This window comes from Corvus cornix, chromosome 10 (genome assembly GCF_000738735.6).
Source record: "Corvus cornix cornix isolate S_Up_H32 chromosome 10, ASM73873v5, whole genome shotgun sequence".
Taxonomy (NCBI): domain Eukaryota; kingdom Metazoa; phylum Chordata; class Aves; order Passeriformes; family Corvidae; genus Corvus; species Corvus cornix.
Genome location: NC_046340.1, coordinates 11,632,501 through 11,647,613, shown reverse-complemented (window position 1 = coordinate 11,647,613; position 15,113 = coordinate 11,632,501). Strand labels below are relative to the sequence as shown.

Sequence of the window (15,113 nt, the reverse complement as noted above, 5' to 3'; positions counted from 1 at the left end):
AAACTGACCAAAAAATGTTTCATTTAAAGGAACATCCAGCATTTTGCATTACTATTTTCCAACAGCAATCAATGCAAAATCCTGCAAGCAGCATCCAAATCTTGTTTTATGTGATTCAGACCAAAAGTTGTCCAGATTTGTCACCTTTTGAAAAGATTATGATTTCCTCATTGTAGTAAGTTAACCAAATTATGGCCTATAAGGAAAAGAAACAGCAACAAAATCCTCTGACTCAACGGGAGGAGGAAGATTCAAACATTTTTCTAGCAGGGGCTGCCCAAGTGCATTAAATCACCTTTTTTTGTTCTACAACAGATATTTAGTGGAGAGTTTTGAAATGGTTGTGTAGCTATCACCAGTTTTAAGGCCTTATTGAGAGAGTATTTATTGCTTGCTTTTCTGTGTCTTGTTCTATCCCTGGATTTTCAGCTCTTCTTTATCCCTTTTTTTTGTCTCCAGCCTGATCTTTGTTATTTTCAGACTTGCTGCAATGTAAACTCACATCATGTTGTTGGTCCTGGTGGTTAATTAAGTCACAGGATAATAAAAGATAATTCTAAAATTAATTTCAGTAGTAATTTAATCTAGCGATTTACTATTTACAGCTCCATAGTTATGCAAGAGGATAGGATCCTGCAGTCCTGTGTTATTTATATAAAAGGGAATTGCTAAAAGAAGAAAAAAGGCAATAATAACAGGGAAGGTGATGTTATCTTCGCCCTAAAAGGGAAGAGTTTTGGGAGTTTGAGTCCCAAGAAAAAGGAAAATATGAAAACAGCGAGCATATCCATTCCTTGGATACTCTCCCAGCCTCCAACAACTCAGAAACCCTCTAAGCCAGAGATTGTGTCAGCAAAAACAAGAGTTTTCCATGAATTTAGAGTCTCCCAGCAAAGGTCCATATAAGTTTAGGTGAGATTTTCCAGAATCTGAGCTGCTGGCTTTGAGCAGGACTCAGATACCCAGCTACACCATATATTAATAAGGATTATGGGTATCTTTATCTAGATATTCCAAAAAATTATTCACTTATTCTTACAGCAGCAAAACCACTTTTTCTGCTATGCATGGACTAACTGAAGCTTGAATTGGTACAGAAAACCAGCATATGTTAAAAATTAATTTATTTGTTCCCTACAACCATCATTCACCCTATAAGATACAGTTAATCTGATAAGGACCTCAGTATTTACTCATTTTTTTGTACACAACTAGGGCCAGATCCTGATGCTCTTTTCCACACTGGAGGATGTCTCCACAAACAACCTCGCAAGTACCAAATGTGCAGCAGTCCTCTGGATATTGAGCCATTGGATTCTGGGCCTCAGGATGAAATTTCTCTGCTGACAGACTTGAGCAGTGCACAGGAGGCTGATGGACTTCGAGACATTCATGCAGTTTATGATTTCAACCCTTTCTGCAGTTGCAAATTAATTGTTCAGATAACTCAGAGGCTGCATTAAGTTAACAAGGTGAAATCCATCCATAAACCCATCATGCACTTGGGTCTGCCCCAATGTTCTCTTTGCAATGAGGAATCTAAAATCAGCCTCATTTTTAGCTGGAATAGATTTTTACACAGTTCAGACTCACAAAGTACATTATTTTTAATCTGTTGCCTACTCCACACTACTGAGGAAAATCTGGGTGTCATGTCTTAAACTGCTATGCAAATGATGCTATTTGTAAGTATTACCATAATTTAGTGCTTACAGTCATGTTCTCATTTCTAATAATTCCACCAGAATGGAGAGGCTTTTCACTGTACTCCTAGCCTGCAGGATAGTCTTTCATCAAGAAGCTGAATTTTTTAATAACCTGCCAGCATCCATTTTTTGTGTGGCAGCCGCCACCGTGACACGACGTCTTCATTATCAAAGGAACCAGGTCCCTACACTGCAACAGGACATTAAAGCACAAACTCCTGCTTTGATGTTTAAATGTGGATCATTACAATGGTGTTCCCTAACAAAGGAGCATTTTAATCCTCTGCTCTCAGTGCTGAGACTCGGGGAGGCTGCAATTCATTATTTCAAAAGAGGGTAAACGCAGAAGGCAGGGAAATTCGAGCAAACATTCAAGTAAAGTGTTCAAAACAGCAGTAAGTTCCACACTTCGGAATCACAGAAAGGTTTGGATTGGGAGGGATTTTTAGGATCATCCCATTCTAGCCCCTGCCATGGGCAGGGACACCTTCCACTACTCCCAGGGTGCTCCAAGCCCTGTCCAACCTGGCCTTGGATACTTGCAGGGATGAGGAAGCCACAACTTCTCTGGGCAACACTTTGCAAAGGCCCATTTCAATATTGGCCTTATTTGTCTGCTGACTCTGGGAAGTTAGGTCAAATTCATTACTCCATATTTATTTCCCAACTTCCAACATATATTTATATTTCGAGTTTCTCACTGGTTGATTGCTGGCTGTATCAAAGCTCGAGGTAAATGGAGTACAAAGGAAAACCAAAGGAAGTCAGGGATCACTGCGTCCTTTATGCAGAAGCACTTAGGAAAATAATTAAAAAGGCACAGAAACAGGGAATGCCACTTATATCAGGGATTTATACCAGCAAAAAACTGGAGCTGGTGACTCCTGATTTTGTCATGACTCAGGTGGTGGGAGCAGGACCTGGATACATCCTGAGCTTTGTGTCGCACTGGCATGGCTCTCCAGGGCTCTCCTTCATCCTGTCTGACTTGCAGGCAGCGAGGAATCAGCAGATCAGAGAAATTATCCCTTTAGCTTTGTATCATGAACTCTGTTTTATAATGTGGAATTATTTTCTAGTTGTCAAACGCAGCAGAACTGTAATCAGCCCAATTTGAAATTTTAATATACAATATAATTCAATCAACCCAAAATTTCGAACCCGTTTTGATTGAATTAAAAAAATCAGAGGAGCTATAATGAGTAGTTTATGTAAATTAAACAATTTTTCTGGATACATTCCTTCTGGCTTTAAAACCATTACATTAGGAATGAATTTGGCACGAGATACAGAAATATCAAATGCTTATTGAAATTAACACATTTAAATACCAATGAATATTTAAACTACAAATAGTTCTTGGAAGGCCAGAATAATGAAGTGTGGTTTCATATGGATCTTTCTGCAGTTAAAATGTATCATCTTCCAGCCTCTCAATCGTGGGTATTCTTAGGAATCCAGGAGTGCCTGAGTTCATGCTCTGACATTTCCCTTAGTTAGATATTTATTGATGTCTCTCCTAAACACCTCTGGTAATGAAACTGGCAGGAGTTTAATGACCTCCAAGACCTCAAGTGTTGTGTCATACAGATTTAAAAGTTATTACTAAGGCAAAATATACAGGAAAAACAATCCATAGAAAACCAGATGAAAAAGCAATCAGGTTTGTATGATTTCAAATTAGTGTTGTTCAACTATTTTAATCCCAATCCCAACTAATCTTTGTTTCAATAATTTCAAATTTCTATGTATAGATTAGGCTCTACTGCCTATAAACTTCCCTTTATATGTCCTCACTTTAAAAAAATGTATAAAATTTGCACATTATTGCATAGGAAGTGTTATGACACAACTTATTCCACAGTTGGTTGCCAGGCATTCCTTTGTATTTTGGAATATTTCACTGTTTTATTTGAATTGCTGCTACCTTTACTTTGTAAAGCCAGTCTGGGCTGTGATATCAATGTTTACCTTCAAATCAAGGCCCAGAGAAGAGATTTACAGCGAGGAGGAACCTCAGGGGACCATTAAAGAGCCATGACAACAAAGATGATGTAATTTTGTTACTTACACGAGCCTGGCTCTTACTCCACACCTCAGGGCCGTGTCCCTGCCATTCCTTCTGGATCCAGTGGTAGCATTCCAGGTGGGAAATAACATCACAGTAGGCAGTGCCATTTCCTCCACGCTCATCATCCACCTTGAAGAGCCAGCGCTGCACTTCCATGTTGTCCAGGATGAGCTGGCTGAGAGCACAGAGCAGCTGCAGAGCAGGGACACAAAGATCCTTTGCACAGTGACAACACCAAAATGCTCCTCAGACTTCCAGTTCCCAAATATTTGGGCTTAACATTTATTTTCTAAATATGGTTTCATTTTCTCAGAGGTGCTTGTGTTGTTACAGCTGTTTGGGTATGGATTGAAAGCAACCTTGGCCAGCTTTGGATGAAGACTCCATGGCCTTCATCCCTGTTTTCTGCAGAGAGGAATTTGCCTGCCCAGGTTTTTTTTTTTTTGTCTGATGAGGATCTGAGGTTTTGGATCACCAGAACTGCTCCATAAATGTTTGTGACAGGGAACAACGCGGGATGGACGATGCTATTTGCAAAAATGTGCCAGGGTAACACCAGCCAAAACAGCTGGGAAATTTTCCTACTGGAGAGTGCATTCCATGGTTATAAATGCACGAAGGAGGTACCAGGCAGGCTTTATAAAAATGCTAATTATTTATTTGTGTATGTACACAGATTTAAATGGCTTTCAAATGCCTTTTGCCCAGCTGGTGCAGGATGCAATTAGCTTCTTAGAAACTGCAAATGACTTTGAACCTGGTAAAAGTATTCTCAGATCTTGTTGCATTGGCTGGAGTCTCCTACATTTTACAGAGTAATTTGGGGGATTTTTGTTTCTTTCTTTTTTTTTTTCAAAGATTGACCTAAAATACAATTACATGTGTTCCATTTATGGCATTTGAGAATCACATAAATGTGTTTTTCTTGAGGGCTCCCCTACAGTAATGAAAAGGATCAATAATCCTGTAAGGACTGTACCAATCACAAAGAATTATGTGCTATCTTTAAGTGAAAATTGAATTGTGCTTTACCATGGTGTCACCTCAATTTGATTATTTAACCTAAAATGTCAATATTTCATACAAGCAAACAACAGAAGGAGAAATTCCATAACCCTGTAGGATGAACCAGAAGTATTGTTAAATAATTTATGTGAATCAAATAAATCAAACAGCTGTTTTGCAGGTCATTGATCGTATATTTATTTCATCTACTACAGAAGTTGCAATGTATTTGTGTAGCTTAGATTGTTCAGTCTAAAGGTGATTAATAAAAACCAAAGCAATGTGAAAAGCCTCTTGAAGAAGCAGGAACACCTACTAAAAACCTTAGCAATGATTCTTTTCCTGGATGAGATGTAACACCACCATAAAAATGTTTTCTTTTTTTTTTAATTAATACTTAGACATATCATTGTAAATTGCAAAATCAGCTTATGGAATAAAATATTGAGGAACTGCCTGCAAAATAAACTTGTAAAATGAAAGTACAGAAACCTCTTGTGCCCTGTAATTTTAGTTCAATAGGATTTTGTTCTTTCCTTACTGGTCACAACAAGAAAGATGAATTTAGCAATGACAGGCTGGGTACAAAGTAAAACTGCAGAGACGCTCAGTGAACCTCAACTGGAACAGGCTGATTGAAGGGAAAATTCCTTCCCCTTAGAACAAGGAATTTTGGAAAATGTGCGTCTTCAGTCACTGGCAAAATGGATTAATTTCATGACTTCACCCATGGGGCAGCAGCACAAACCGTCTCAAATATTGGACCAAACGCTTTTATATCCTCAAGACCATGAAGAATCCCAGAGTAACTGTATTCCTTCCTGCCTTGGGCACAAACTGCATTTAATTGAGCCAAAAAAGGACCCAATCTCGCCCAAGATTTGATGAAACCCGTGAGGGTCCCATCACTGGAGTTACTGTAATTACACAAATCCCCACCCTGTCAGGTGAACACTGTCCCACCCCAGAGCACACACCCCGCTCACCTGCTCCCTGCTGTGGATGCCCCACTCTCCAGGAGGGGTTTGCACTCCAGCACTGGCAAAGATTCTCTTGCTGCCAGACTTGGTGCTGTAGAGCTGAGCCACTGCTGGCTCTGAGCCCAAAAGTGGCACCTGGAGCACGTCGGCTACGGCCAAATCATCCTGGTGGGGAACCCCCCCAACCACGTAGGCATCCCTGCTCTGGATCAGAACCTGGAGCCTTTGGATTGTCCTGGGACTGTACTTGAGCACAGTGGCCAGGCACATGTGATGTTCCTGTAAAAAGAGAACATTATTCTTTTCTTGTGAGAAGTGTTTTTTTTTTTCTCCCCCTAATTCCTAATGTTGCCCACAATAAATACATTATTAATAGCAGGCTGGGTTATGACCTATCCTGTAGCTTAGCAGTTTAAATTGATAAAAGCTGTTGGGGTGAGGCTCCATAATCGTGCACATCTTTAGTGTGTTGGAAATGGCCTCATTGGGAATAGAACTAATTACTACACATCTGTATTTATTTGATCCATGTGGAATTATCCTTCTGTCAGTCGGCAGAGAGGCTGGTGGCCTTTGGATAATAGTGATTCATCTCAGCAACACTCCTGGCATGGTTTAACTCCAGAGCTCCTAAAAATCAATAAAAAAATGAAGAAACCCCGTCTATAGCAGGGAATGTATTTCACATACAGTTCAGTGGTATTTTAAGTGATTCTTTGAGAATAAACCACTTTGATTTACAAAAGCTTTCAATGCTCACATTAAATTACTGGGGATGCACATTTCCATTACACAAGAGCTCTGATAGCTGATCTAAAGTAGCACTCAAAGAGAGAGGACTAGTTTTGTGGTTGCTTAAAATAAAAGGGGCTTCCAACTTTTTGGAGAGAATTTTTCATTTTTTCCCAAAAAGATCTACTGCTGAACAACTAGCTCATGACATATCCTATAAGCTCAGAATTTAAACTAAGAATATCACTCATTGCAGCTGAAACTTCCAAAATGTTTTAAACAACATATCCTATGCATGGTATTCCAAATATAGTCCCAAAAATATGGAGATGCACTGGGGATGAGACAGAGAGAAATAGCACAAGAGAAATCCACTGCAATAAATTGTCATCAACAAATCATAATCCCAACAAGAAGAAAATCATCTTTCTATTGAGATTTCATCTAATGTAGGCCTCGATCAGGAACGCATCCCTTTTCAGGATAATGTAAATCCTGGATTTGCCAGGGAATTCCAGCATTGGAGAACACAGAATATTTTCCTTCCAGGTCCTGGATGTTCATTGGCAGGGACTGAAGTATAAATTCTGATTTCATTGCTTGGATAGGGACGATTCTGGAAAAGGACACAAGGAATCCAGTTCTGTCAGTCCCTTGGTGCTTTCTCATACCAAACACAGCTCCAAAAAGTGCCCAAATCTCTATGAAGGAGTTGGACACACTGCAAGGACAACAGAAATGGGATACTCTCCAAAGTTCCAGCAGAAAAAAGGGAATCAGAGAAGGACAAAAATAACAACAAAGTTACCTGGAGCCCTTTTCCTTGCATCAGCTTTAAAGCCAAGACTTCTAAAGTTCTGGTCCAAGTTTTTTCTTTACCTGAGCACTGGTGCAAAAGCAGGGAGCTGGCCCATTCCAGAGTTCTGCCATGCAGGGAACGAGATCAATTCCCAGCCCCGGTCACTCCCTCCCTGGGGCCAGAGTAGGGATGTAGGGAGGAGATTTGCTTTGTGTCCCTCAGTAATGGATTTTACAGTTAATTAAGGAGTGCAGGAAACAGGCTGTAAAAGCTGGTTCATTCCTGCTTTTTGAGAGTGGTAGAGCTGCCAGGATATATGGAGGTGTGAGGGAGAGCTGGGAAAAGCAGGAGAACTGAGGGATTCCAGCAGGACTGCCCAGAACAGGGGATATGGGATTAACCAAAGTTCTTGGCTCTCAAACCAGTTGATTTTTGTTTTGTTTTCAGCTTCCCAAGATTCCAGATCTGACCTTGGCATCAGCCTCACCACAGAGAGCAAAGCTGCCTCCTGTTGTGACACACCTCAAGTGGAGGATCGGGGCCAGCTGCGCCTTTTCCACACATTTTCCTTCCATCCAATTCCATCAAAATAGCTGGGAAAACGTGCAAGGCTGATTTGTGCTTCTGGAATTACTAAAAGAAGCCCTCTGAGGTGGCCTTCAAGCCACACTTTCACTGATTGGGAGTAAATTTCGATCCATTAGGTGCAATAAAAGCTTTTTATTCAATAACCTGGAGAAAGATCCTTCAAAAAGAGCCTATAAAGCTCAAACCCTTACACAGCCCAAACTGTCACTGAAGCCAAGGGATGGCCAGAATCAGTTCTCAGCTGATTCCTCTCCACAAAGAGGATATATTCCTTAAACATATTAATTATTATATGGTAAACACATGTTTAATGAAAACAAGGTACTTTGAGCATTTTGCATATTAACAGGTACATGACACTGAAGAGCCAAAGGTTACCTCAACGTGGTTCACCTAAAATCTGGTGTTGCCCATTCTCCTGACAGATTTTGGCATTAATACACTCACAGTTGGGAGTTACTATTGGAAAAATAACCCAGCATCCAGAGAAAAAACTTGCAATAATTGATCAAAGTGCAATTTAAAAATAAAAAAATAGCAAAACCAGCAGCAGGGCTTCAAGCAAAGCCCCTAAACATGCCACAAAAAAGTTGGATAAAAATCAAATCTCAGCCAAGACACTGTAGGTTTAATATTTGCAATATAAAACTATTATTTACTGTGAGAAGTCTCCACTACACTGTGGCATTTTCAGAAACACTGTACACACAGTACATTAATTAGAACATGTTTCAGCATATAGACTTAAACCTGACTTGACAGGTTTGGAACTAATATTTCTGTATTATTAATTATTATTCTGGACCTATTATTTCAGTGTTATTGAAGCTAATATTTATGTATTATTCTGATCTGTTTGAAACTCATATTTCTGTATTATTATCTAACTTTGTTTAAGCCCTGTTCTTTAAGGAGCTCCACATTGGATTTAGTTGCAAGAAACTCAGCAAACACAGGAATGATTGAATGCTGGGCGAGCCAGAAATAAAGTTTGAGTAATAAGAATGGTTTATTGCTATGATTTGCTTAGAGATATAAATCTATCATGTTCCCAGTCCGAAGCACAGAGTCAGAAGGGACGACAGCCTACAAATAGCCAATATAGGACTATCTCAAGCAAGTCTATAAAGCTAAACCAGGATATTTATTTCCAATGCTCTAACTAGTAGTCTAATCAGTAAAGCTCTTAAACTTGCAATAATATTTCACTGATGTGTACCAGAGCGTTGCAAGTTATAAAATTTCCAATTTAATTTTACTGCATCCCTCAAGCTGTAGTAATTAGAAGACAAACTCACAGGGAAGCTGTTTATAGCTTCAGGGGTGAGAATTTTGAACCTGTCCTGCAGGTCAGCCATGTCCTCAGGGTTCCCAGATCTAACAGCTGCCTGCAGACCCAGGAGTTTATTGTAATACTGCAGTAACTCCTCACTCAGAGCAAGGGGGCAGATGTAGATGACGTCCACGTTGGCATCTGAAACAAAGGGGCACAGTGTTCATTGCTGGGAGAAAGGTACACCGCATTCCCAACAGCAATCCCAGCATTCCCGACCCTTTGCTCACAAATAGAGTCTCTAAAAAAGCACTGGAAATAAAAATGAGGTCTAATTCCCAAATCTTAGTGCTTTCGCTGTGCTTCAGCATTTCTCTGAAGACAGGTCAGCAACCCAAAAAAAGAGCTGCTTCCCAGGATTCAATGTGCAGAACATATTGGGGGCAGGATTTGGGAAGTGGTGCAGGGGGATTTGTAAGCCCGACTCCCATTAACATCAGTGGGAATTGAACTGCTTTAAAAATATATCCCATTAACGCCAACAAATTATAAAACTGAGCTATTCAGTTTAGAAAGCTGAGGAAATTGCAATTTTCTATGCTGCCTGGATTTTCCATGGGCTGTTCCTATTCCTGTGCTGCCCACACAAAAGCTCACGGTGGGGTATCATTAACAACCATTGCTGGGCATGCGAGTGTGCAGGGCAGCCACTTCAACACAGTGTGGAAATCTGCTTGTCCACATGGAAAACAGCGTGGGCTGAAGGGCTGTGTCTAAACAGAAGAAAAATCTGTAATATAAGCAGTTTTGGAAAATTTTAACCACACTGCTCTGCTAAAATATTAATGTTAATTGATGAGCTAATGAATTAATGGGCCTTGAAGCATCAATAGAATACACTGGCAAAAAGCACTCCAAGATGGGAAGTGGGAAAGTCTTTCACTGTTTTATTGTGCACAAGTGCCAGGGATAACTGCTATTCCGTGGGAACGACTCTGCAGCAAAGCAAGGATTGGATAAGGAAACCCTGAGCCAAATGTTGTAAAGGAATAAGAGATCCCACTGATTGACTTTGTTTTGCCAGAGCTGCAGGAAAATAATCCACATTAAAAATGTGAGGCCAGAACTCGCCTGAGGCATTAAAATACCACAGAGCCCACAGTCATAGTCTATCTATAATTATTTACCATACATGTAACTTTTTAAAATACTTAATAGAGTTCAGAGCCATTCACCAGTCAATACTCAAGTGAAAAACTGACAACTCAAGTGAATTTGGGGAATAAAAAGGTGCAGCACATTTTACTGCTGTAGCACTGCCCTATAAAGAGAAATAAACTCTCCTTTGGACACAGTGGGGCTCCAGGGACAGCTTAACTCACAGGCGGTCACAACCAGCAAGGAAGTCCTCTGCTTTTCTAAGGAAAAGCCAAACCAAAATGATAAATCTCAGTCCTCTTGTGCCAGGCACAGGTAGAACATCTCATCTAGTTCATAATTCAGTTAATATTTCACTAGTTTGTATCTTCCTCGCGGTCTATTTTACAGTAGAACCAGTTTTCATGTTCAGACATGAGAAAAAGAAATGTCTGTTTCATGTGTGACTTTGTCCCTTTAAGTTTCTATCATTTTAGAGCCAAAAAAATCCACGTGAGAAAAAAAAAAAAAAAGAGTACAGTGGAAAAAACCAATATTAGTGCCTAGATAATATATAAAGGCAATTACATTATTATTTTAGGCATCTGTAAATCTCTGGATCTAATATATTTTTGTTACAAACTTACTAAATGGCATTTATAAAATAATCATGATCCTGAAATATATATGAATCATGTAAAGTATGTCATTCCAGGGAGCCAATGAAGTTGGTCACTGATAAATAATATCCTTCCCTGCTTTGCTTAAAAGAAGCCTGTCAGGAAAAAACTTTTAAATGGATGCCTTTTGCCTCATTTGCTGATTTAAAATTAAAAAAATTGGTTTAAACAAGGGCTTGCTCTTTTGCAGCACATCTTTCTCTCCGTGTGAGCCTGAATGAGCACTAACAGAATTAGCTACCTAATTTTGTAGAACACTAAACACTTTGTGGTGCTCAGCAGGTCACAGGATGAGGCTGCTTTACCTTATCACAGAGGCACAAGAAACCAGCAGGATTTTTTATGGATAACATGGCCAGGAAGTGCCACAGCAGATCAATTCCTTCTCAGCTTCTCCATGCTCTATATTTAATATTAATACAAGAAGTCCTTGTGTTGTTTTCTTTCACTCACAACTCGGGGGGGAATAATCAAAAACCAGGAGGCAGGAGCTCATCACATACCCAGGATGTCACACAGCCTTCCCATCTGCAGGTTCTGCTGGAGAGCAAGATCAGGGATGTGCTCACGGATGCGTTGGGAATATCCTGAAAAACAAGGAAAGCCCCCCTCAAACTGGAGTCAGAAAACCCTAGTACAGATTTGGAAAAAAATCAAACTTCTGAATTAAAAAGAGCTAAAAAAAACCCCCCTATTTCAAATCCCACAGCACTCATTGCAGCATTTTTCTGAATTTACTTTTATTACTGATGCAACTTCATGTTTTTCTGTCATTTTAAATACAGACCTGAATGTTACAGACCTACAGAGTTTTCTAATTTAACCATGCAGACCATTTTGTTGGGAGTCTTTCATGTTGCTGATTTTTTTTTTTTTTTTAAACACTGGGGAAAAAAATGACACCATCATTAAGCAAGAATCTTGGTAATTTTGTCCTTCACACAGATAAAAGGCACCAAACCCACTTCATTAAGGAGATGTCTCAGTGCTACCTGCTCACTTTGTTGCAGAGGAAAGGTGAGTGACAGCCTGTCTGAGCCTGGATTATCTCTTTGGAGGTCAGAATTCCAGCTGATTCCATGCTCACATTCGAAAAGACTGCAGGAAGTGATGGCAGCATTGTAACTATAATTTTTAAGCCCGTAATTTTCAAATTGCTGCAATTCTAAATGAATTGTGGTGTCTGTACAAACAGCCACAACCCCACTGTCGGTTGCCATTGAATCCATCAGGGTTAAGCCCAATATTCAGTGTTTGGCATAAAAACTTTGATCCAGGAACAAGATCCTTATATTTCCCTACATTTACACATGGCAAATCATCAGAAACTCAGAGAAAACTTACTTAGGCTAAAATCTGCTCAGTATTTCACTGCTTTCATTTAGAAAACAGCAAAGTGGATATTTCAGACTAATTACAAAGACAATTATAACAAATAATCAGCATTCTAAGGTGTTGTGGCACTGGCACTTTGCACACAGAACGTAAGAAAATACAAAGAAATTAAAATTACCAGTTTAATTTTTAGTCATTTCTTATCAAACTTACATATTGCAGTCAGCATACTAGTACCAGGCACTTGGAGAACTACATCAAAGTAAAATATATTGATTTTTTTTTTTTTTTTACTCCTCTAGTATTAAGCTACAGTAATTAGAATAAAAGCTTGCTCTGAGTATTTAAACTTTAGTCTCAAGGCTTCATTTTGCTCTCTCACTCAATTTTAAGCTACTAAAAATGCTGCCTAATATTCTCAAGCCATTTAAATGTCAGCCTCAGAAAGCAGCTGATTTCCTTACCCTGAACTGTCCTCTTGAAAATGTTGGATTTTAAGAACTGGGCCAAAATATAACACGCAAATATCACTTGAAAAACCAGGAATTATTTGAAAGGAATAACAAAGTAGCAATTAAGTAAGTTAAAATTTGCATTTTGCTCTGGCTCTGAAGATCCATTACAGCATTGTACCACTGTACTTTTCACAGGAAGGTTAATAAAACATATTAATTCACAATATATTAACTTCCACTGGCATGACCCCATTAGATTTAATGAGGAATATTCCCTCCTGGTGAATCCTTGCCCTCCCAGTGGACAGGATGAACCACATTCCTTCTCACCCCCTGATCCTCACTCAAGACTGGACACCTGATAAAGCTGATTAAAGGTTTAATATTGCTTTTCTTCCAGTTTAAACAGAATCCAATCCAAATAAATTCAGTATATTGTGATCATAACCTACATGTTCCAGTGCACCTGTGCCATCAGTTCTGGTCTCTGATCCAGCCTCCGATCTGGGTAAGAAACTCCAAAAGGTGGCTGAAATTTGGGATGTGGACAAAGGAACACTTGGGAATGGGATTGGTTCTTGCATTAATGACTCTGAAGTATAGGGAGCGTCACAGAAGTGCTAAAGTAAGAGGTGTAGGAATGAATTCACCTCCCCCTTTCAACCTCAGCCATGACCTAACACCCTTTATTTGACATTTCCTTAATAAACTTTGCTCATCTCCAAGTGACTTCTCCCAACAAAGAATCCATAAATGTGCCTTGGAGAAAAAGAACAGCAGAGAGGGGGACAGGACACAAAGGCTCAAATCCCCATGGGGCAATACCTGAAGAGGAAGGAGGAAAACGAGCTGGGATCACCCACCTTGTACTCCCCAGGACTTGGGACAGCTCTAGGAAATAATAACCAAGGTTTAATAAATAAAACTGATTTTTTTCTCTCTATATTTGGCACACATTTAAGGGAGTAAATCTGATTTGAAGGTTCAAATTTATTTCTCCTTACTCTGCCTGACAACAATCCTTTAACACTGGAATCCACTTTCTTTTTTTAGCTATCCTAGAAATTCCAAGTTTTTGTTTGGGTGAAATAAATGGAACCATTTGCTCCTCCCAGCAGTACAATTTAAGCCCTTCACTATCCCTTTTCCTGGATTATTTCCAGAAACTTGACATGAATCTGAAACAGTTGTGAAATGAGAAATTCACCCTCCTGACTATCACCATTTATTGGAATTCCACCTGCAAGGGAATTAAAATCAGACTCTGATTTACCTCAAATGCTGAAGTCAAGGACATTGAGGAGAGAATTTCAGGTTTTATTTTTGATTTACAAAACTGAACAGAGAAACCACTGAGTGTCATCAAACTTCGGTGTCTTCTTGTTTATCTGCTCGTCCCAGGTTTTGTAACTTAAAAAATTTCTATGATTGCACAAAGGCAGTAAAAAATAAAAATACTGCTGAAATCAGTTAGCATTTTGCATATTTAGTCCTTTTTGACTGAACCAAATGTTACTTGTTTAAATTTTCCAGCTTCCTCCAAGTTGATTCAAATTATTCTTAATTTTAAAATATCAAATGTGCAGAAGCAGAATAATGAACCATATAAAATTTTTTGTTACATTTTAAAGGTTTTTAGGGTAAGGATTTTATGTTTTCACCTTTTAAAATCTTAAATATAAGCTGTTCTTAAAATTAGATCAAACCAAAATTGCTCAATGTTAAATAATTTTTTGTTGCTGTTTCTCGAAATCAGTTTTAATCTGAACATTTCTAAAGAAGAAAAAAAAACCCCAAATACTTACATTACATTTTAATAAGCTTACCATGATTTAATCCATGTAAAATCCCTATGGAATACTGGAAATATCCTTATATAGCTACATTTAATAAAAACAAGCAGGAATAACTTTTCCAAAGAGCACTTTCAAATGCCTCTTTTAGAGAGAATGTATATATTTTTTTTATATTTTAGCCTACTTAAATAGGTTTTCTGATTTTCTAAGAAAACATCTGCACTCAAATTATCTTTACCCCTTCCTTTCTTCCTCATTAAGGGGGAGATTCAAATTCCTGTATTTACAGCACAAGGCTGTGTAAACCCTGTTACAGAATCAGGGCCTGGGCTCCCAGTGAAGTGCTGAATAAAGTGGAATATCCCTGGAGTTTTACCTTTTACTTAAGAGGTTGAAATAATTTAAAAACTTCTATAAATTCCCAAATCCAGCAGAAGAACAGGGACATAATGATTAATTTTTGATGTCAGCCTGTTTTGATTATACTGAGAATTATTTTAATACATCTTTGAAAACATCTGGTATGCAACAGCTCTGCTGACTTTTGAATTCACAC

At 38.9% G+C, this 15,113-nt stretch overlaps 1 protein-coding gene across 7 annotated transcripts in view; it reads right to left on the bottom strand.

Moving 5' to 3' along the window:
• IQCH (IQ motif containing H) overlaps positions 1-15,113 on the bottom strand; it is a 50,205-nt gene that overhangs the window by 20,428 nt on the left and 14,664 nt on the right. For all 7 annotated transcript variants that reach the window (XM_039557949.1, XM_039557953.1, XM_039557952.1 and 4 more), the window contains 4 exons: positions 11,475-11,558; positions 9,180-9,355; positions 5,769-6,041; positions 3,778-3,969 (listed from right to left, as the gene is read on the bottom strand). In XM_039557949.1, the coding sequence (XP_039413883.1) occupies positions 3,778-3,969; positions 5,769-6,041; positions 9,180-9,355; positions 11,475-11,558 (725 nt within the window). The remainder of the gene's footprint in view (positions 1-3,777; positions 3,970-5,768; positions 6,042-9,179; positions 9,356-11,474; positions 11,559-15,113) is intronic.